This window comes from Toxotes jaculatrix, chromosome 10 (genome assembly GCF_017976425.1).
Source record: "Toxotes jaculatrix isolate fToxJac2 chromosome 10, fToxJac2.pri, whole genome shotgun sequence".
Taxonomy (NCBI): domain Eukaryota; kingdom Metazoa; phylum Chordata; class Actinopteri; family Toxotidae; genus Toxotes; species Toxotes jaculatrix.
Window position 1 is genome coordinate 20,559,384 of NC_054403.1, and position 24,026 is coordinate 20,583,409.

Here is a 24,026-nt window from a genome sequence, read left to right on the forward strand (position 1 = left end):
AGTTGGTAGAGCACGAGACTCAGCCTCTCAGGGTCATGGTCATTGAGCCTCACTCCGGACGGCACCACGTCCCATGGGCTCACCGGCTGTGGGAGGTGCCGTAGGACTTCGGTGCATTGAGGACTGGGCGGGAGTCGCCCCCGCGACCTGGGCTTGGACCTAGATAAGCAGCAGATGATGACATGACATGACACTGGACTATAAATCATCATAGCCAGAGGATGGTACTTGAAAAGACTTCCATTACTGATCCAATGCAGATCAAACCAAGGAAATGTTTCATTTTAAGGCAGGGTGACCAAGAGAAACAGATATCATTTCGCTACAGCCTGGGGTGTGCCACCACCTCTCCTCCCTCAGAGAACAGTTAACCTAATACCTAATATCCAGGACGTTCTATTAAGCCAAGAATATGCTGTGGGATCCCTGCTTTACCTGTTGGTGGTTTCTGAGCTGAGCCGCACTGAGCCTCAGCGCTTTACCCCTGGAGCCTGGTCCAATTTTCTCTCAGCACAGCTTCGGTCCAGAGACCACACTAACAAGCTAAAGCTGAACACTGGCCGGGGAAGGAGGCATTTGGACACTCACTAGAGGTTTGAAAAATGCAAGTTGTTGGTGCAGCCCTCAACTTGGACACAATAATTAATCTTCATATCGATCTACCTCCCTGACTTCTGTTGGGACGAGCACAGAAAGCATGACTGAGAACCCGCAGTACCGTTCAGCTCTTGGATTGAAAGAAAGGAAGAAGATTCTCCTCAGCTATTCCTCCCACCCAGCCTCACAAACACACACATGCTTTATGATCGCCCCCCCTCCCCCGTGACTCAGGAGAAATTTTATTTGTGTATAAGGGAGAAAACAAATAAAAAGGAAAAAATAGATATGTTTAGAGTAAGTGGTTTAGGAGGCACAAAATCCCCATAAAGCACAAAAATGGAACAGGATAAAGTAGGAGAAAATAGTTGTAAGTGAGCAATGTCAAGTCACTGAAAAGGACAAACAGAGAAAAGAAAAAACATTCCACATATATCAGACAATTTCACCTAAGAGCTATTATATTTGACAAGACCTCGTTTGGGACATACAGGTTTCAGGATCCACTCTTAATCTGTGTATTTTCTCTCCCGCAGTTTCTCTGAGGTGAAAGGAGATTTTAGATGCTCCTTTGGCTCTCCTGCACAGGTTTCCTGTTACCACAAAGCCCCCTCTCTGACAAACTGCCCACCAATCTCTGAAATATGACCCATAAACCCCAGTGCCACTATAAACCCGGAGCCATGGCTGATTTGTGAATCCAATTACCTCCCTGTCTGTAATGGCTGTGTTCAGTGCTATGATGGTAAGTCAGCTGTTGTCAGCATATGTCCTTAAGGCCACAGCCTCCACAAGGGACGACATTCAGCATCTAGGACAGATTATCTAAATAACCATCTTGATGTATAGAAGCACAGGAAGGTGGACAGGCATGGGAAGCCAAAAACAAAAGTTTAGCTTGCTGACAAAAACACTGAGGAAGAGGTCAAAGAGCATTTAAAGATGTATAGACCTATGCTGATTTAGAGGACCTGCTGGCAGAGAACGCTGAAAAATAATGCAAGGCAAGGAGGTGGAGGCCTGGATTTCCAGCCACTTATCTTGGGCTCTTTTACGCTCATTTGTTTTTGAAATGCTGTAACATAACTCCACCATGAGACTGTTTCTCTTCAACTGTCGGACTTAAAAGTGCAGCCTAGTGATCTTAGTCTCAGAAGTCTTACATTAAGCTATACCGATAATTCATTCAGACTGCTATATTTGCAATAAGCTAATACTGGCTGACATAACTGTGTCGGTGCATATGCCAGCAAACACAGTAAAGTAACAAGAAACTGCAGAAAAGAAATGCACAATTTAGAAACAGTGTCACCATTGTAATGTTTTAAAATCTTGCTTCTGTACATATTGTCATAACTATTCTTTAAAAACAACTTGAAGGTGTCCTTTTCAAAATGTTTGTTATATAGTAAGTATAACATTAACAATTTTTTTAAAGCCTTTAATATCAGACTGAAATAAAAACAAAATGCCCCACACACTTTTTATCATTTGTATTCACTTCATTAACAATGCTTCTGTTTTCTGACACGTGCTTAAAAAGTGCACCATTCTCCAACATTTGCTAAAATATTTTTCATGTGAAGCATGCAAAACAAAAGGAAGGCCAAACAGGTGCTGTGGCATTTCAGTTGGCTCTAGCCATCATTTCCCTCACTGCTTCCTCTGAATGCCTGTTTCACATTATCCCCAGAAAGTTCGCTGACACTTGCCTGAGGGCTAACAGTGTAATTTGAGCTTCAGCCTCAACTACTAGTGGTGCTTTCCTAAACAAGGGTTAATGAATAGAAAGAATGTTCTGGTGTTTTTACAGAAAACAAAACTAATGATGTTCTGGAAATGATCAGATTCAGGCACCCAGACAAGAGTAGTTATCCATCCACATCAAAAAGAAACTAATTTTATTTTAAAAATGTAACCGAACAATAGTCACTGGCCAGCTGGCTGAGACCTAATGCTTGCAAAAGATTAAACTGTGAAATAGGTAGACATTTAACAGTCATAGATCAATATTAGTGTTAAACTATACAGGATAAATTGAATTAAAATTGTCACGAAGGGTTATCCACCAAAAACAAGAGTTCACATGGATTACTGTGGCGAGAAAGATGCAAGGAATTTGTGATTTCACTGACATATATACTTAAAACTACAAAAACACAGTTAAGAGACCATGAAAGTCAAGTGGACTGGGACTTAAGTCGTCTATGTAGACTGTCCTCAATTCAACTCGCCGTGACCATGTCACTGGGAGAGCTCTTAAGTTCACCCAATTGCTGACCTCAACTGGCATTCCAATGGTCCAAAATAGACAGAGCTATAATTTAAAGAACCCGACTGAAAACGAAACCCCATTCCCTGGTCAAAATGTTACACTGGTGTTGTATCATACTCTCATAAATGTTGACCCACCCATTCCTCAGAAAAAGAAAAAAGTTATTACTGGCTAGTCAGATGTGCTGAGCGCAGAAAAAGCCTTGCATTTATCCAGCACTGGGGGTCTGACTCTAGCCAGGCTCAATGCAGTAAACATGCAAGTACAGTGCTTCCTTTGAGCTCAAACACCAAACCTTTCAGAGCAGTTCCAGTGACATTTCAGATAGGGTTTTTTCCTCCAGAGTTATGAAATGTTCTGCACAGTGGGGATCTGTGAGTGCGAGCTTGTTGATATAAAATGGAAAGAAACAGCCCAAATGAAATTCACCACAGAAAAAAAACTGAATCCTGTTAATGGAAAATTCCTGGTTTACCAAGTCTTCAAAATTCATTTCCACAGAGAGCTAAATTATCATGTAAACATGGTTCAGAATCTGAGGTTAATATTCTTGCAGAAAATTCTACCAACGAACCCATGAAAGCACTTTCTTTCATTTGTTCACTAAGAGGCAAAATGCCCCCATAAGACAGACAGCACACAGAGAACCTCTGCTACCCTATTAATAATGCATTCTTGGTTACATTCTGTCCGTCCATTCCAGTACCATTTTGTTTTCATGCTCCTCCCCCCCCTTAAGCCATTCCTTCTTCCTAAAGTAAGAGCCCTATAAATCTGGGCTCTCAGTCTCTATTACAGTAGAGCGATGGCTGCTTTCCAGACAAGCAATCTCTGTGGACACCCCTGTTCTCTGGTCCAAAACACTGAACCACGGTCTCAGCTTTCTCCATTCTCTCTGAGGGGGAAATGTTCAACATATCAATGTGTGGAAGAACAGATTTCGGGCGAGAGGGTCAAATCCTGCACAGCCATATATTCACAGGGACAGCAAAAATTTAATAAATGTCATGGAACTTCCTGCAGTGAATGCAGTTCCTCACAAATAAATCCACGGTATATGCAAAAGCCAATTCTTATGATATTTAAAGGAGAAAACAACAAATTCGATCCACACCGCAACTCCTACATAAACGTTAGATTTAGTGGCTCAATTTATCATCGAGTGCTAAGGCAGAAAATTTATTGTAATACAGTCTCTGCAGCAGCAGTGGACACAGGTAACTTCAGAGATGTGGAGCAGTAGTGGCCCACATCCCTTTGGTGATAAATCACGCCATGTGTTGTGCTTCTTTCAACTGCTTGTCTTGGCACTGCTGCCAAGGAAAAAAGATGCCACCGTTAAAAACAAAAACTCAGGTTCATTCTGTATCTAGGGAATGCCAAATGGCCTGGTAGGTGTAATATTTCTGTGACTGTTTCACCCAGAGACTTGTCGTGTCCTTTTCTTGCAGCGCACTGAAGTGGGACAGTCCAGGAGATACAGCTACAAGTGTGTGTCTGCACATTATAGTGACAGCTATGGGTTCTCTCATTACTAAAACACTAGCATAAGCACAAGGCCTGCAGTATGTGAGGATGCTGCTCTTAAATCTTTGAGTTGTAAAAGGTCTGACAGTCAAATATGACGTGATGTCTGCAAAGATTCTCAGTCATTTAGGTCACAGGATGTGAAAAGTGAAAAGTGACTGGATTTGTAGCTTGGTATAACAGCTTGTTTTTAAATAAGATTTTTTTTTTTTTTTTTTTAGCATTTGCCTTTATTTTTCAGCTGACAGTCTAGAGAGACACAGGACACAATGGCAGAGAGAGAAAGGAGGGGTATAATATGCAACAAGGGTCCCCCAGCTGGGAACTGAACAGTGGATGTTGCGGTTATGTGGTATGTGTCTTCTCAATTAGACTGACAAGCCCCATATAACAGATGTTTTGTCTCTCATGCAAAAGTTTTATTGTTCTAATTTTTTAATAAAGCCACTTGGATGAGTAGCAAAACATGTTAGAGACCAAACAGCAAGAAAGGCACTTTGATTTAACAAGATGGATTAAATCTTTGGCCGGTTCAGATTGAGCCTTAGCTCAAAAAACAAAATAAACCATTCTCCTGAGAGTTCCATATCAGCAGCCCAAATTGACCAAGAGAATGACCAAGAACAGAAAGTTCATAATAATCCAAAATTAAGTTATGATCAAGCTTTATGTCATTCATTACCAGACGACGGAGCTCTGGAGCTATCATACAGTCATTTTAGAGACTCTGTCAAGAAACAGCAACTTATGGACTCAGAATTTTATTAATCCTAATGCTGAGCCTTTAGTATGTTAGCTTTATATTTAGAGGAAAACTTTGTTTAGAGCAAGCAAACTTGGGTGTAATGACTGTCTCAGTGTCTGTTCTTATGGTGAGTCATATGCAATGCTGAGTCTGAACTACACTATAATTAACTGGTATAAATGGGCTGAACTGATTCAGCACAAGTGAATTAATGTTTACAATCGGATGTAAAAGTGGGTGTGTGAGATAAATTGGTGCTTACGAGCATTACGCAGGAAATAGAAATCCTTGCTTTTGAGTGACAGACCCTCTTTGTAAATATAGCAAATACTCATAGCGTCAGACGTAGGATACATGCCTCCAATGTTTGTGTTAGCCTAACCCAACACACATGGAACTACAGATTCCACAGAACATTGAGGCAACTGTAGAAGACTGAAGGTTCATTATATGTTTCTGAAAGTAGATATGAAAAAGCTGAAAGTTGTAGAGCTACTCCCTGGTGAACAGCATAATCCAGCATCTTCAAACTGCTTCTCTATTCTCCTCTGCTCTGAGGGACTGTCAAGAGGGTTTAACACAGCAGCACTGCAGCCACAATCAAGTCTCGCTCAATACTCGTATACAGCAAATGCAGAATCTTTCATGTTGCTCCTGAACTTGCTGTTGCAGAGTCCTTAGCTCCAATTTCAAGGTTCCCTGCGTGGTTGCTTATCAAGAAAGTGATTAGAAATGAAGAGCTTTGTCAGTGATATGGTTGGAGCCCCCGAGTTGGTTGCCTTGAGGCTGCCAAGCTCTCTTAGCTACTCAATACCAGATGGCAGGTTGAACTACCACCGCTGCCAACACTGCTGATCCTCACAGGGATCTTCCACACAAGCTAATATACTTTTCTTTCAACCTGAACACACTTTAGCTTCGCTTTAACATTGCTGTTGCAATTCAAAAGATGAACAATTAGACTAAGTCAAATGGGGCTTCTGGAGGGCACATACAAGTGAGAATTAGACACAGACACAAACAACAATCATTACTCTACATTAGCCTGCTATGGAGATTTAGGATGAGTGGTGAGGCGATGAAACAATCCAGTTATTACACCAACAGCCTTAAACACCAACCCTACAGATGGTGCACTGGAGCGTTAGAACCACATGAAGGGGAACGACTTGACAAAAGCAGCCAAGTATCCTGTAAAAAATGATGCACAGAAGAATCTATGCTGTTTTCTCAACAGGAGTTTTGTAAAGAGGTTCTAATGAATGGCTATTGTTTTGTGACTGAGGGTCACAAACATAGTGTGGTCCTCAAAGACGGTTTAAAGTAGGGATGCACCAATCCAACTTTTTCAGTCCCAATACTGATACTGATAACTGGGCTTTGGGTATCGTCCAGTATCGAGCACTGATCCAGTTCCGGTACCAATCTATGTATGCCTCACTGTGTGGAAGAGACTGGGATCATTCTTTTAACTGCAAAGCGACATCAGGCTGGACTTAAATGTACTGAATTGTTATTTATTATTAAAATAATAAATCATCTTACACCAGCAATAGGGATGGGACTTGAGAACAGGTTCCAGGTGAGAACCAGTTCCAAGTGTCTCCACTATCAGAATCGTTTTTAGCTCCCTCCATGCTATGTTAGCTCTCCTTCAAGTACGGGTCTACTGGCACACTGCTGACACATTATATAGTACTTGCACATAGATAGAATACATAAACATGGCAAACAGAAAACTTCAGGGCAGGACATAATGTGGTTTCTGACAACTTCATAACCCAAATTAAATGACTACATTTAGAGAGAAGGATTTTAAACATTCAAGGCTTGGGGTCAGTGACAGCTATGGAGAAGCAGGGGAAATCTGAGGACATCTTGTAGTGGGAAGCACTGACATTTGAACAAAAAAATGCATCAGTTTGGTGAACTTTGACATGAGTGTACAAAAGGTCTAAATGTGGCAAGCTGTGTTTGCAACAGTGATGTAAAACACTACCACAAGGGACTAAACTAGCCACCAAAGTCATGAGGTTTCACAATCCACAGGCAGCAACTTTAAACAAGAAAAATATGCACTGGACTGCACTGAGCTGATTTTGTCATACCATCAATAAAGTAAATGACTATCTAGCAGATTATTCCTGTGTTATCTTAGTATCTAGTCAATATAAAAAATATTTTCAATTGATTTCTCTTCAAAATAAGTGAAAATAAAAGTGGAGGTAAGCAAGAATCATACAAAAAATCCTTTTATAAGATTTAATCGTAATATTTAATTACATGGCTTTTTGATTTTGTAGCAGTGCATATCTGCTGCAATATCTTTATCCGTTTGGCCCAGTCTGAGTGCAGTAAGACAGTTCTTGAACACAGGTGGAGACAGACTTGCTTCCAAGTAGGTAAAAAAACAAAAAACAAAACTCAGGAGATGTTAGGCTGTTGTTTCCAAAAGCATAACTTCATTAGATGTAAACAATGTTGTTAGCACAATTAATGTCTGAGACACTACTCCCACACTTCAGTGTTGCTAAAGTCTACTGGAAAAACAAAATTCTCCCCAACAGGCGATGATGTGGAGCCTCTCGTTTCTCTCTGTGTGTTCACCATATCACTAATGTCGGTATGAGCACGGCTAACATGTCTAGCTTGGCTGGTGAAGCTTTACACAAGGAATTTGCACTTTTAACGTTACGCACTTGCCTCATCCATAAGCTAAAGAGGTTCCTACCTGTCTGTCAGCTCCGCTTTGAGCAGTCAGTTGACAGCAGCAGGGTGGAATACAGATGGGCAGGCTGAGTCAGTGAATAGCTGTGGGAATTTGTCACAAGCGTGGATGAAATTGAAGCCAAGTACTTTTTCATTTAAGGTGAAGTGCCTGTGACTGTCATCAAAGACAAATAAAATAACTGGTCTGCATTCAGTTGGCCAAATGAATTTTTCCTGGATAATTTTGACTTTATTCACATAACCACTGCTGGTGAGTGGGCGTGTATTACTTTCATCCTTGACTTTGATGCTCACTTACGAAATTAATAGGCTCTGCAGTGATTATAATGTTCAGTTGGTCCAGCATGTGTAAATAAAGAGACCCTATGTTCAATATGGCATTAGTCACACTCAAAATAAACACACGGGGTTTGGATTTTTTTTTTTTTTTTTTTTTTTTTTTGAGATTTTACAGTTGTGATAGGCAGCAATTCATACATTTAATTGTGCTGGGACAAACTGAGTATCATGTATGAGGCTACATTTGAATAGACCAAGAAACGCATGAAACGTTTTACTCATTCTAACATTTGCAGGTCATCTATTGCTCATATTTTCACTTTTTTTTTGCCTTTTTCCATTGTCCTCAACACTTTTTTTTTTCTCAATAGCCACTGATACAAAAAATCCCACTAAGTAACCACAAGTTGTCATCCAGCATCCAACTGAAATTTGAGAGTTTCCAAAGCTGCCAAATCTCCTGATACTGTACAGTAGTCTGCTCTGTATTCAGTCTTAATTTGTTCTGCCACCCTATCATCCTATGCCAAACAGAGCTGAAATATTCTAGCTCCTTCTCAAGCACTCAGTGTACAACCTTTAAATCTCTCCTCTCTGACTGATCTAAGCAGAGTGCCCCCCTCCCTCGCACCATTAAAGGCAATATAAAAGATGCTCTACTGATTGATCAGAGAGGACTAGCACAGTGTGGAGGTAAATGGCTGTCACAAGGCCTGATGGACCTTTTCTCTCCCCAGTGGACATGGGGAGGTGCTCAACCCCCATTTGATTTGATTCAAAACATGTTTGCGCATCTAGAAGGGAAGAAAGAAGAGGAGAATGGAACTGAGCAGTTCTGTCTGCGCAAGATAAACAACAGTGCAACAGAGAAGTAAATATCTTCCAATTAAAGAAGAATTAAGAATTATTCAGAATTAAGCAGTGTAAAACTCTTAATAACAGCACTTAAGCACTTTTAGCTCAAAAACAAGGTTCATTACAAAACCAATTAAACTGCACTTTCCAAAGACTACTGAAAAGCCTGTTTTTAAATGTCAAAAAGTACATAAAGAATATATTGTGTTGTATAAATCCATTATATGAGGTGGGGGGACAGGAAAAGTAAAAGACTTTTTCTTTTTTTTTAACTCACTGATGACAAGCAAAAATTAATGCCATGAGACTAATCTTTGACAAGCCATTGCTTTTATGAGCTAAAGGAAAGCAGCAATTAGGCTATTAACACACAGACAGCAACAAAAAAGAAGCTGTGGGACATCTGAGGTAAATTTACCATGACTATAAACAGAGGATGCTGGTGAAGAGAGTGCCAGAATAAAGCAGAGTAAGCAGGTTAATGTGAGAGTTCAAACAGCATCCTCGCTTAATTAGATCCTGTGAGCCCGGAGAAAATGCCCCCATTTAAAATCGAGCTATTTATGCGTTGTGGCGATTCGGGAATAAATGACACGAAAATCTTTAACAGTCGGCCGTGGCAGCAAAGAAACCAAACAACTTTGTACCTATAAAGAACAAACAACTCGCAAGCCTCTGCACGGTAGGCCTATCTAATACTATGTGACTCACCAAGCTCGAATATGCCGCCCGTATATAACAGAAACGTGGACTGAATTGCATGTGAAAAAAAAATAAGCATTTCAATAGCAGCGATCCGGCGTCAGCGCGGATTAAATCTATTCTGAAAACTTCATCCGTGAACAGCTGCAGTAGGCGTGTGCCACTCAAGATAATAGATACGGCTCGTGTCTTTTGTACTGACAAGCAAGTGGAAAGCGTGCACTGGAAATCATTATTGATCTTTTATCATCATAAAGCACACCACTGCACATCAAATGCTGAGACACACGAAAAAAAAAAACACGCACACACACACACGAACACGCACAGTCCTACCACAGTGGAGCGAGGCAGCACCGCTCTTCTTCTGCGGTCTCAACAGCTGGTACACGCCCGACAATTACGGACTAAAAACGGCAAGAAAAAAATCTCTTGGCTTGTTCTTTTAACTTGTATCAAACAAGGCAAAGACGAGCGACGAAATGTGGTAAAACGCCACATAACTCCCGCATTACCTGCCGTTCAGTGATACATTACAGCCCGCAGAGACACACAATAAGTACAGACAGTCGGTGTGGACAAAAAATATAATATAACATCTGTGCTGTCAATGCAACCGGGAGAAGAGACAGGATGAACCAAGAGCGAGAGCAGGATAAAACTTGAAGCATGTACCTGTGTACTGCAAGAGAAACATTGTCCACAGAAGGCGAGGTGCGATTCCTGTCGGTCCTCTGCTGTAGGACGAAGCGTGCGAAGTAAAATCCTTGAATGGAGACGGGGCTTCGTTCCTCAGCCAGTCCACTCCGCTCAGCAGACTGGACTGCAATGAGAGCAGCCAGTCAAAGCGGGACCTTTTAGCTACGGCAGGCGAGCCCGCCCTCACGACGTGCCCGGTTCGCGACTGAAGCAGAATACTAGTTCGCCTCAGATGCGCGCAGCGTAACGCAGGCGAACTGTTCGGGATGTGATGGTGGGCGCCACAGTCACTGACATTAATAAAAAAAAAAAAAAAAAAAAAAGAGCTCTTACTCTTTGTCACTCTGCTGTAAAAGCGAGCTCAAGCACTGGTGAACTGTCAAGAGAGGATGTCGCTTTCATGGAGAAATGCCACATACCGCCAAGCTGTCCCTACGGCAAATCACTCAGAGCGAACAAGAGGAAGAATCAGTCAACACGCCACCCGCTCCTGAGCTGTATGCCAAATAAATAAGAATTTAGTAAAAGACCCATTCTTTCGAGTTTGCATTTAAAAAAAAAACAACCTACATATTCTGAGAAGCAGCCAAGCGATAAATGCCCAAAAAAAAGCGAGGTAATTTGTCCAAAACTTTTTGACAGTTGTGCTGTTAAGAAGGTGTCATTCTGTAGCTTGCCAGCTGGAGGAGGAGAAGCATAGAGATTATCAGTTCAATACCAGAGCTTAGCATGCAGACTGTAATGAGAGGCATTCCTGTCCATTCCTTGAGGCTCCAGATACACTATGATCTAAAAGAATTAAAGCATGAGAGTACTTGTCCAAGTAGCCTTAAGTGATTAAGGTATTTATTAAAAAAAATAAAAAATAAGTGGGATTCCTCACATTTAGTTGTGGATGTGATTTCCTTAAGTGGCTCAAGTGAATCAGCAGAGTAAGACTGAATGAATGCTAATGACCAGGATTTGTTTGTCCACTTAATAGCAGTGTCTGCTCTCAGCCAGGTTTCTACATTGACTCAAGCTGTTTCCACAAGGCTAGATGTTTCTGATAATTATACTCTTTAAGAAGTACCCCACCCAAATATTTGCGTGATCTTGTGCTCACGCTGACAACAATAAATATGTTAAAACGCAACAGAGGCTTTTGAGAACGCGATCACTGACGTGGCTGGATCAACACACAGCCAAAAGATTAATTACACAAGGAAAACAGCAGAGCAAACACTATTATGCTTCCATAATTAGACACAAGCTGTGTACAGAGACAAGAAAGAACGTGCATTACAATCCTATCGAATGTATCACTGCAGTGGTCAGCTGAATCAGGCATCTTTGATCTCATAAACCCCCTGCAGATTGGGTTTTGGAAAGACACTGACATCACCTGTTCAATGTTAATATTTAATTCAGCTTCTGATGGTAAGAGTCTGTCAAAAAGGTTTACTATTCTTTTAAGCTGATATAAGCAGTGTGCTCATTTTGGGGAACATTTCATCAGATACTATAGGAATTTTTCCCATGAGAAAATGAAGACCACTTTGAGAGTATTTGTTCCTTGTACTAGGAGAATGAATAGGTCAGCACTCATAGATTAATTGTCAATTTACTCCTAGCTGCACCCAATACAGTCTAATACAGAGGTCCTGCAACAAATCAAGGTTGTAATAAGTTTTTTTTTTTTTTGGAAAATGTTTTAGAGAACTATTGATCCAGGTGTCAAACTGAGATATAATATTTAGTCTACCTTCCTTATAAAAATGGGGTGGACAAAATTATTAACACCTCTCAGAAAAACAGAATACAATTCAACAGCACCACAAACCACAGCGTCCAAAATGCTAATGAGGACCATGTGATGTGATCCATGATTACAGGACAACGACTAAATGGGCCTTGAGGTGAGATTAGCCAGGGTTAGTCAGCTAATTTGGGCCGAACTTCCAGAAAATTGGAATGGAATGGACCTTTCTATCCATTACAGTTATATGATGTTATGACAGCTGGCTGTGCTAATTCTTATCAGGTGCCATTAAACCACTGCAGAAGAGGGCGCAACGAGGTGATGTAACTAAAAGAACGCCGGTCAAACCTCAAAAGGGTGAAAAACAACATGGAAAACACGATGGAGGTATGAAATTTATTTTTGTTAAATGTATTAATTTGAACGTCACAGCCTCCTCATCGTGCCACGCAGACCTGATGGTTTCAGCCTCCACTGTTTTTAGTGTCTTCAGTGGAGCAGAAGCTTCAGTGGATGTTTAAGTCCCATACTTCATGTACCTCATGATTTATTCGCCATGCTGGTTTCCAGTGCACTTCGTTGCATTTTGCTTTTAACGACGCACCAATTTTTCTACGTCAGCCAAATGTAAAAACATTTTTGCTTTTTTTTTTGCAGTATTTAGATTTTTGTTTTAAGCTAGACTTGACACAATGACCAGTTTCCAGTCCACTGTGAAGTCAGAAGAACACTACACTACAAAGAAGGTGTTGGACTGATTCAGAGTAGCTATGACAGTAACCTACTACACTGTGTCTTTCATCCATTGTCAACAAATACCATCAGTGACTCTCCAAACAGCTTTGACTGATTCAGAGAAATAAACCGAGTCTCTTCTTCGGTAAACAACAGCGTTGGCTCAATAGGCACTGTTATTTCATGGAAACAAAAATAGCATGTTTACAGTCAGCTGTTGTTGAAGGATGATCAGTATATATACATAATGATCACGCTAAGCTTCGTCTCAAGTATGGAAAACAGAATTAAAAGGATCCTTCCAGCTGACAACTTCCCTCCGCAGGTACAATTTAACAAGAATCTAAAGCTATGAGACTCCAAAACTATGACCGAGAAGCTTCTTCTTCTCTTCTGATTGTTTTCTTATCATAGACTCAGTGTTTCAGTTAGAGTTCTTCCTCCCTCCGACTTTTTATACAAATTATTTTTTATTTTAAAATAAAGCCTGATAGTCTTGAAGACTAATCAAGGTGAAATTCAATTCTCTTTTTGGAAACTAATCCAATTTATTCTAAAATGTATTATTGAGGCTATGGTACAGGTTACTTGGAAAGCCTTCACAAATATGGCTACAGCCTAGCCTTTGAAAAATATTGGATGAACAAGGCTGTATTCACTGCTTTACACATTCTGTGAAGTAGGTTATTTTTCTTAAACATATTACACACACGCGCAGGTTGGATCTAAGACACACTTCGTTAAGCGTCAGCGGACACGAACACAGTATAATCAGTCAGGAGTTACTTGTTTATAAAAACATGCAAGGCAACCAACTTATAGCTGTTTTTTTCGCTGTCCATGTTTTCACCAGAAAAGACTTGTCATAAATAAACTGAATGTTTTCCAGGCAGAATTCAATTACCTCTGTCAGCCAGTAGTAATGAGTAACAGCCAGTGCATGCTCTCATTCAATTTCGGTGTCCCTAGGGAATGATGTTTGTCTGATGTCTTGATTTTTTTTAACAATGATGTTCTTTCTGTGGCCTGCTTAGTGTAGCAAAACATTCAAATCAAACACTAATTTGACTCCGTGCCTCAGCAGATGAAAGCAGCCTTGGTTTTTGGCTTTTAAGGTTTTGTATGAGAACATGTGTGTTTGGTGACATTAGAGTCCTCTTTAGTCAAATAAACTGCCTGACTTCAAAGTGAAGTGAAATAAGTGTCTGGCTGACATATTTAACCATTTCTTTAAAAAAAAAAAAAAAAGAAAGAAAGAAAGAAAAGAAAAAGGAATGTGAGAGAAATCACAAGTCCATTTCGTCCAGCTCATCTCGCTTTTATATATTAATGCAGAAATATATAGAATGGTCGACCCAGTTAGATCTAATCTTCCCCTCAATACATTTGTTTAGTTAGCTGGGAAATCTCTCATATAATGAATAATTCAAATTCAGTTACTGCATATTAAATGGAAGCTGGGCCTCACTGACAACTATCATAGTAAAATTTTAACAAGGGCTTTGAGAGGCATTGCCTTCCTCTTAACTAGGATTCGTTTTATTCAATATTTCCCTTTTCACTAAACAACATTTATGACTATTTGTCCCATGAGGTGTTGGCACTGTTTGTCTGCCTCTATTGAGTAATTTGCCAAATCACACAGTCCTGTTTTCAACTGGTAAGAGTGCACCGTGCTGTATCAATATGCCCTTTGCAGTCACACAACAGTGTTCAGGTAGCTGCTCCACAAGGCCTTCAAAGAGGGAGAGAGGATGATGTTTAAAAAGGTTCTGCTCAGCGGAAAGCTTATCAGTTTAAAGTGACTGCAGTGATATTTAGTGTCGTCCATTTTGAGATCAATGAATGGTGTGTTTGCAGCTCAGGCACGAGAGAAAAATGTCATTAACTCCACTGCCCTCTATGGAGGAAAACAGCAAGCACAGAAATGTGTCCTGAACATGGGCGTCATCTTTGTCTTTTGGGTTCTTGCTAGTTATCTTCGACCTCTATCTTCCTTAATCCTTCCCTCTCTAATTACCTATCTCTTCTTCTCCTTCTCTCCCTCCTTACCTCACATTCCTGCCCCCTGACTGATGGTTAGCAGATGATCTTCTGGACAGGAAAGGTTGAGGTGACTCCCCAGCTTAAGTCACACCTCATTAAGCGAGCTTCACAGCGTCCCAGTTGACATACTGGTGTATTCCTACTTGGATGAATTTAATGAGTTGTGGAGGAGTGACAGGGCCCCATAAAAAGTAACTGGAGACAACGTGTTTTGAGATGCAGAATTATGTTTGCCATAGTTTTCATGATGATGTGAGAGGGGGGAGTTACTGGAGGTGCCTTGGTGACGGCAGCATCTGTTCTGGATACTGGATTAGGCTAAATCCAAAAGGAGGCCAGGACTATCTCTGGAGAATTTTCCCTCAGCATGCATATTGATGGAAATGGGTCTCAAACAGAGTGCAAAACAACTGTTAACCCCTCTGCACTGCTGAAATGTTGTTAACAGCATCCGCTGCCCCACCATCATTCACAGCCAGAGAATCACTTGACTCAAACACCACTCATGCATTGCCACCAATATAGACAGAAGAAGAGGTGATGACAAATCGTGTTTGTTTATTCTGTAACATTACCACAAGGTATAAAAATGCTGCAGGTCCTCCGATACAAGCAAAAGGTGTTGATGCGAGCAAGTGGGCACTGTGGTGCATTTTGGCAGCTGTGTTGTGCAGCAAGCTGGTTGTGATTGCTGGCACCAAATGTACCATCAGCAGTGCAAGGGCATCAAATTCACTGCCCCCAAGTCAACATTAACACAAAGGCCGGTAATGTCTTATAGCCAAACCTCAAAAAACTGAACTGAACTGAAGAATGATTCTTGCATGTTTCATGAGAACAGACCATTTATCCATCTGCATATCTATGCATTTATCTGCTAAATTACATTCTGACCAGTAGATAACAGCAGATGCAGCTGTAAATCTTTATCAACAAGCACCTCATATATAGTAACAGTTAAATGTTTTGTTTGTGTTTTTTTAATTTTCTTGCTGATTATTAGTCATAGGATTGGTCATTTCTCCTCTGATGACGATAACTGTTAAATATATAGTCATTTTAAATACCAAGTGAACAGTCACTATTAATGTAGGTCAAAGAAGGTGCCAAAATAATCACTTTGGAATATTCTGTTCCTTCTAGGACAGCAGAAACCTTTTCTTCTTGATTCTGAGAAATGGAGAAGCTTCCTTCAAAGTATTCAGACAGAAACACCCATTTGTTCCATAATAGTCAAATTCAAATTCTAAAATAATGGAAACTATACAATGTATTTTTATATAAAACACTGATATGTCATGAGTTGCCAGGAGTTGATGTGGCATATTATTTAAACCTAATGTTTTTATGGATAAAAGCTTTGCTTCGCTCCAGTCAGGAAGTATTTCAATCATATTTTGAAAAAGGTCTTTTGCACATATTGCCACTGTAAAGCAATCTCTTAAAATGACAGAGGCCATTATCCAACTTTGATGGGCTGTCATCAGTTATTTGCTGTTACTTATATCAAAATTTTTAAGTTTTAACATCAGAAGGATCTTTGCTACAAACATCACTAACATCTAGCCACTCAGATGTGGTAAATTTCCTTTATTATGCAACTTACCTGCTTTTTAATTTTGCAAAATATTAACCCTACCAACTTCACCACCCACTGAAACAACAGAATACAAATACGTACCAGTGTAAACAAACACCTAGAGCGATCATTTATCAACTAACAGTGACTGCTGGCCAATCAGTTGGTGCACGCCTGAAGAAAACTAAAACACAACTAACGACTAACACAGCATCACAACTCAGTTGTACTCAGTTGTATTTCAAACAGAAAATACAACCGAGATGGCTTGAACAACTTGCATTTAGTTTACATTTAGTTTCTGTTTTTGGCTTTAGTCATAATTATTTCATTCATATTTTATTGTTTACTAGAAATGTCTCCATATCAAACCTTGAACCCAGTATCACGTATTTTAGCGAAACGTTGGCTGAATGCATTATTACATCGCTTCCTATTGCAGACGGTCATGCAGTGGGGGTTGGTGTGCACAGAATTCGATTAGTTCATTCAATTCTTTGGGCACTGTGAAAACTAAAGCAAATGATCTATCAACCAAAGGTGTCTTTTCCTTTTGTTCATACAAAAAATTAGGTTCCACAGGCCTTAAGTCATTATTAAATTAATGAAGACAGAGACTGAAAACTCGACATCTTCATTGTCTCACAACCTGACCTGAGACACCTTTAAACTGCCGAACGCTCCAGGACAGAGGAAGAGGAGATTGCTAGATAATTAAAAACGCTAAAGGAAAATATACTAGATACTACAGAAGACTCTGCAGTGTACAAGGGTGAAGAAAGAGAGAGGATACAACAGAGAGAGCAGACCAGACAAGCAGGAGGGAGGGAGAAAGGCCAAGTATCAGACAGAGCATTCATTATCACCTGACTGACCTGCATATTGCACTGTGTGAGAGTAATGGGAAAGGACACACTCATCGGCCAGAGCCCAGCAAGAAAGGCGCTTTTCATTCCCCCTCTCTTTCCTCTCTCTTAAGCAATCTGTCAGTTTCTAACTCGGTTCAGTTTCTATTCTCAGACAATGTACTGTAGAATCCCATTGTTTTCAGAAATACAATAACAGCTTGCTGAGACACAGCAGTGCCATGCCTAATGTAATGCACACTGAATAGCCCATGCTATGCCGTTTCTCTGAACATGATTATGTAACATCTAATTGTTAATTTAATGAGTACTCTTATCCCTTTTTTCTGTATTGTGCACTTATCATGTTAGTTATATGAGCTTTCAGCTAAATGGCAAATATCTGAGGCAGAGTAACAACTGATCAGGAGATGTGATAAGATTAAGAGTCTACAGCCATGCTAGCAGTTCTGTGAGGTTGTGCACAGCTGTGCTTTGAGATAAATGCTAACGTTGCCATGCCAACATGATCACAATGACCGTGCTAACATGCTGACAATGAGCAGCTATAATGCTTGTCATGTTTAGCTTGTTAGCATACTAACATCTGCTAATTAGCAGGAAACACAAAGTAAAGCTGAGGCTGATGTGAACGTCACTGGCTTTGCAGGTATTTGGTCGTAAATCAAAGCACTGGACAAATTAAAAATGGTGGGAACAGATGAAAAGTCAGCACCAAATTATTACAGTTCATCCTGAGGCGAACATGAAAATCCAATCCAAATTTCACAGCAATCCATTCAATAGTTGCTGAGACATTTAACTCAGGACTGAAAATGTCAATCTCAAAAAGTCAGGGGATCACCAAAATCAGAGTGATTCATTATCTATAGTTATCTAAAAAACCATTATACTACACTATACTCTGTGTCACTTAAAATGGCAATAAAGTGTCGGAGACGCAACGCACCTTACACAGTTTTGCAGCAACGCAAAAGGGAAACAAATACAAACAATGAATGAATGCATGGCCATGTAAGTGATTTAGCTTCTTGATCCACAATTTGCATCTATTAACTGCATCTGAGCAATTATAGAACAATCTCAATGTTGTGCTTGAAACAAAAATCTGCGACAGTGCATACTGCTTTATGTAAACTAAACCTCCCCCTGCAGTGTCCAGTCTCAGAAAAATGGCTTCTGTAAATGCACTGGCCAGACGGAGCCACAGAACCAGGGCCAAACATCAGTATTGGCCCAGAAACTTGTTTTAGTTGTATCTTATGTTATGCAATCTTCTGTCAAAGTAGGCCAAATATCTCATGCTGTTCAGAAGCAGTGTCGACTTTTTTATTTTTTGAATAAATAAAATATTCTGGGGGTGAAACTATCTCTACATGCATATACTGAAGATACCCAGAGTCTTCAAAATTCAATGGCATATTAAGACTAGGGTAACGAGTTTGGTTATCACAATTTCACACAGTGGTGAACAAGATCAACTGTACCAGAATCTCAGTTAACATATCATCTTCTTAGGTGTGGCTTCATGATGTGTTGTGAAATGGCCTTCTGACGTTGAGGACGTTGACAAATCTTGAATTGAATTGAGCTTCCCATTCACATATGTACTCCTACTATAGTAGGTCACTTTGGATTTAAAAAAAAAAAAAAAAAAACATCTATCAGATGACAGTGCTCTGTTGGCAAATCTAGGCTCACAAAAAAATGAGCCCTCATGGTATTTTTTGAGACAGTGTGTGTGTGTGCCACTGCTCTCTATGTCTGGGTGCTATATGAATCATATGTGTAAGCTCGAATGAGACTGACACTTTGAATCAGAAGCCTTGACACTAATAACTGAGAGGATGCCGCAGATTTTGATGTGTGCACAAAAGAAACCAAAGTGAACATGTTGTGAAAAAAATAAACATGATTAAAGGAGAATAATTAAAATCCAGGAAAGAGTGAGGCAGGTTTGGAGGTTATGGCAAAAAAAAGAAGACAAATCTCTTCCAAGCTAGTTACACAAAAAGACATTTAGAGGGTCACTGACTATTGTTTTTTAGATGTGAAGATTTGACCAGCAAATCCCCATTGTGATGTTGAGTGTGAAATTTCAGCATTACAATGAAAACTTCTGGAACAAAACTCAGTGGAACCACCTACATATAAACCAACATGGCACATATAGAGATCCAGGTCTCCTACCTGTGACTCGGCTTGATCTGTAGTCTTTGTACATCCTAGAGATGCAGCGTTGCTGTGTGTGATCTCACCCTCTCCGGTCTTGCAGCAAATCTTTTTTGGGAATCAAAAGCAAAGATAAAAAAAAAAAAAAAGTCTGATCAGTCACTGTTTGCTCTTTTCATAAAAACACTACAGAAGGGTCTGTTACACCACAACTCTGCAATACGACTTATTCATTCATTCATTCTGTAGTCGTTCAAGGACGCTGACTGAGGGGAGCATTTAAAAAGGGGCCAAAATAGAAGGGCTTTGTCTTGAATAGAAAGAGAAGACAAACAGGAGAATGTAATTCATCCGCTTTTCCAAAAGGCACGACCTCCCTGCTTTGTGGAGCAGAAGCTCATCCGAGCCAGGGAGGGCTCTGAGGCGCAGGAGGGTCCCATTGACTGCACTATTAACACTCAAACTGGGGGGATCAGCATAGAGGAAATATAAAGCGCTGCCAGAAGGATGCACAGAGAATTCTGTAATGCATTTCATTCCACCAAGAGGGGCCCTGAGGGTGCCGTGATGACCAGAGTAATTGGCTTTCTCCAGCTATGATAATCTGCATCAGTCATGCCATGCCAACACACTCTCAGGCCACTGAGAAGGTCACAGTGATCCCCAAACCTCGCTCCTCTCTGCTGACAGCAGCATCTGAATTCTTATTCAAACGACACACGAGCAGCATTTTTTCTGCATTCTTGAGATTTTATCTTTAGTTCAAGGACTTGAATTTTTAGACTTTCAGTAAATTTTTTTAGTATCAATATATTTGCTTGTGACTTGGAATTCAGTTTACTCTTTTTTAAACTGTGGTCCAAACTTAAAAACAATAAAAGTGAAACCTTACACATTAACAGCGAACACATAAACTACATATCAATCAGTCAATGAATTAAAATTCATTTTGTCATTTCAGCTTCTCAGATGTGGAGATTTATGCTTTTTCTCTTCTTTATATAATTGCAAATTGAATATCTTAAAGTCAGAACATACAAAACAAGCAATCTGATGAACTCATCTTGAACTCAACATTTTCTGAACTCTTAGAAAAAAACCCAAACAATTTATCAGTTAATCATAAAAGATTAATCAATAATGAAAATAATAACTGGTTGCAGTCCAATACAATACAATCACGTATAATGACACACATATGGCACATACCACATAATGTAGACCCCTTTGACCACATCTCATGTCACAGCTTTGTGAGGATTTTAGTGCATCAGTTCTGTTATTTGCTTCCTTACATGCGAGGCAGTGATAAGATTCTTATCACTTATCACTGCCTGACATGCATGCTGTATATGACAGGCACAACAGAACCTTGGCATACACAATAACGTCATCATGGCATCTTTGCAGCCCACTATGCATGTACATCTCTGCAAACAGCTCTTTTTAAACCCACACAATAGATGCAAAGCTCACAGCACACAAAAAGCCCTGAACAGCCACGCCTCGACATCAGTTGAAGACACGTATGGAACATACAAAGAAGTTATCCTGTCTGGATGAACATTTTGCTCTGGAAGTTTTCTCATTTTGTTTTTCATTCTTCAAACAGAAACATTTTGCTAATAAAAATCATGAGTACTAATAAAAAATATAATTCAGGTAGAAGTGTGAATTCATTAGTTGTATATGAACATCATTTTAAGAGATTGGACTGAACATTAGAACATGTTCTTTTAACTGTTCTCCTGCAGCTTGCTCCTTCCACATTGGTGTATTCTAGGTACAGTCAAAAGTCAAATCAGAGGGAGAGAAGAGGTATGGAGGAATGCTGCACATGAATGTAAAGAGCAACACTGCAGTATGAAGTGGAGAATTAAAATGAAGTGTGCTCACTGTAGAGTTGATGACACGATGGCAGGCCTGGCACCAACCACTCAGTTGGATGAGCAACATTGCAAAGGGGGCAAGTGGAGCGACCACAGAAGCTGCTTCTTTTAGACAGCTACAAAGTGAGAGTTAAGTTCAGTGGAGTTCAGGTAAGAGTTGCATCTTTTCTTATTATTGGCAATCAAGACCTTCAGCAGTAGCTGATACAGCCAAAAAGCTCCCAGGCTTAACAATAAATCGTCATGGCACTGCCTGTGCCATGACACCATTCCTCAGTCTACCTTTTAATCAGCAAATTTTAAAAGTCACAGTGATTAACTCAACAATTTGAGCCTCTATGAGCATCAGATTAGCATTTAAAAGATTTTTGTTTTGGCTACTTCTGCAACATAACTGAAGTCAAAACTCTGGTTCTTTTTTTCCCCTGAGTAAGAGCAACCCTGGAATCAGCTCCTACACTGAAACAAACTGTTTATTACTGTTACTGTGTGTGTTGTGGTGAATACAGACAACAGAACAGGACAACAGCAGTGCTGCCAAAGCCCAAGGTTCTCCCCGGGTTTCTATAGGTTGTAATGTTGATTCGTTTTTACTTGTATTTGCCTGTGTTATAATCAAATTCATTGCTAAGGTGCCCTTATCAACACGACTGACCCAAAGTGACCTTTTAATATTATTCATTGGAGACAATCTGATCTCTGAACCCAGGATATGGTGAGGAGATGTTTATGAATGAATGCACAGTTGTTTCCTTTTTCCACATGGTTTCAATATAAAAAACAATGTAGACTGAAAAAAAAAATTCTTGGAGGATGAGAAAAAGAGAAACATGATTAAAATGCTGGCCTGTGTTCAGATAGGCGCTCTCCAAGCATGAATACTTTCAAAAAAAAAAAAAGACTGTACAAGATTTTTTAAAAAGAGAAAAGCATTCCTATTCGCATCACAAGACCCACTTTAGAACACATCTGAACCAGTTTTCAACTCATAATGGTCTGTTTTCAACATACTGGCTTGTTAGGAAAGCATTGTAAAGAAAACAACCCAGACCCAGGATTTGTAATGCAATGTTAAACAAAAAGAGCTCTGATTCTTGACCAATAAACCCAAAAACCATAACTGTGTACAAAATTATACATCAACTTCAGCACCTCTTCATCTGAAAAACCCACCATAAAAGTCTAGCATATAATCAGACGTGCTGTTTAGTTGTTTTACACATTACTGCACAGTAGCATGGTTGTACACAGAAAACCAGAATGACTGATGAGAATATGTTCTGTCCTTGCAGTGACAGACATTTGGACCTAAAGATGGTGCAGCACTGAGAGCCAGTGAGACTGCTGAAAATGTGAACAGACCATTCACCACAGTAATGGCAACCACAAAGCGAAATCAAGGCCAACAAGAAAATGCACACACTGTGAGGACAGAAAAATAGGCTACTTATTCACCATCAGAATGGCATTAGCTTAAACCTCTGAAGAATAATGACAGTTATTTTAATTTGGGAAAATAAGACTTTTCTTAATGAGGAGGATGCAAAGAAAATCCGTTTTAAAAGTCCTTTGTGGCAACAACAACAAATGGCATTCATCACTCTTAAAGCACCCACTTTCCCGATCATTTGTTATTACCAGCATTTTTCATTTCCACACACTCAGCTCTAAAATACATTTCTATAGTTAGGAAAATCCATGAGTCGCTAACTTGAGGAAATGTGTACACTAATGATTATGAATGAAGCAGAGAAGCTGGGAAGAAGGAGGCTTCACACTGGCTTTTGAAATCAGTCTCTGAAATTATGATTCAAATCCAGTATGCTCACCAATATGCAAGCTTCAGAGTAAGCACAAAAGCTGGGGAGACAGTGCTCTAGCCAGAGTTTTATGCAGACACACTTGCTGTGACCATAGCCATTATTAAAATGAAAAGCAGATTTTCTTCGAAGCAGAAATACAACTTGCATTGTTTGTCAAAATGAGAAAGAAGTTACAGGCAGCTAGGACAACACAAGTCGCTTTAAATGATATAAGGGTTAATGATTATTTGGTCTAATTTCTCAATAGTAAAAAAAAAAAAAAAAAAAAAAAACATCTCAGGGGCATTGGGGGCGCGACAGTTATTGATGACAGTTCATGCTTAACTGGTGAATTAACAGAAAATGGGCCAAATTGTCAGTCTTACTGTGTTAAAATGCCATTAGATGTCATGTTTCTTGTGCATCCCCTCCTACAGAGATTCATCATTCTTATAATATTCCACATATTTAGCTCTGTGTCAGTATGTATGTATTTTCATACGTATTTTCACACACAGCTGAGTGCATCCGCCATCTTAACAAATGCACAAGGCCAGACACCTGTGTCTGGCAGGGATTAGAAGATCGCCTCAGTGAGGAGAGGATTATCAGAGTCAACCAGCCCCTATAGCGATGGAGAAGGGAGATACCCCATAATAGGCCCGAAAGGTCCATTCATCTTTTGTCTCCCCAGCAGGGAAACAGGAGCCTGGGAAGGAGCAAACCAAATCGCCCTCTGCAAAAATTTGCAGCATTGGATTAATCATACCAACTTCACAAGAACTGA

At 39.9% G+C, this 24,026-nt stretch overlaps 1 protein-coding gene across 5 annotated transcripts in view; it reads right to left on the minus strand.

Moving 5' to 3' along the window:
• enox2 (ecto-NOX disulfide-thiol exchanger 2) overlaps positions 1-24,026 on the minus strand; it is a 160,997-nt gene that overhangs the window by 106,891 nt on the left and 30,080 nt on the right. For 3 of the 5 annotated variants that reach the window (XM_041048652.1, XM_041048649.1, XM_041048650.1), the window contains exon 3: positions 19,567-19,656. The exons of 1 other annotated variant lie outside the window; for it this stretch is intronic. In XM_041048652.1, coding sequence (XP_040904586.1) covers positions 19,567-19,600 — 34 coding nt within the window. In that variant the 5' untranslated portion in view covers positions 19,601-19,656. Of the gene's footprint in view, positions 1-10,385; positions 10,510-19,566; positions 19,657-24,026 lie in introns of those variants that run through there. One more of the 5 variants, XM_041048651.1, reaches the window with a different exon arrangement.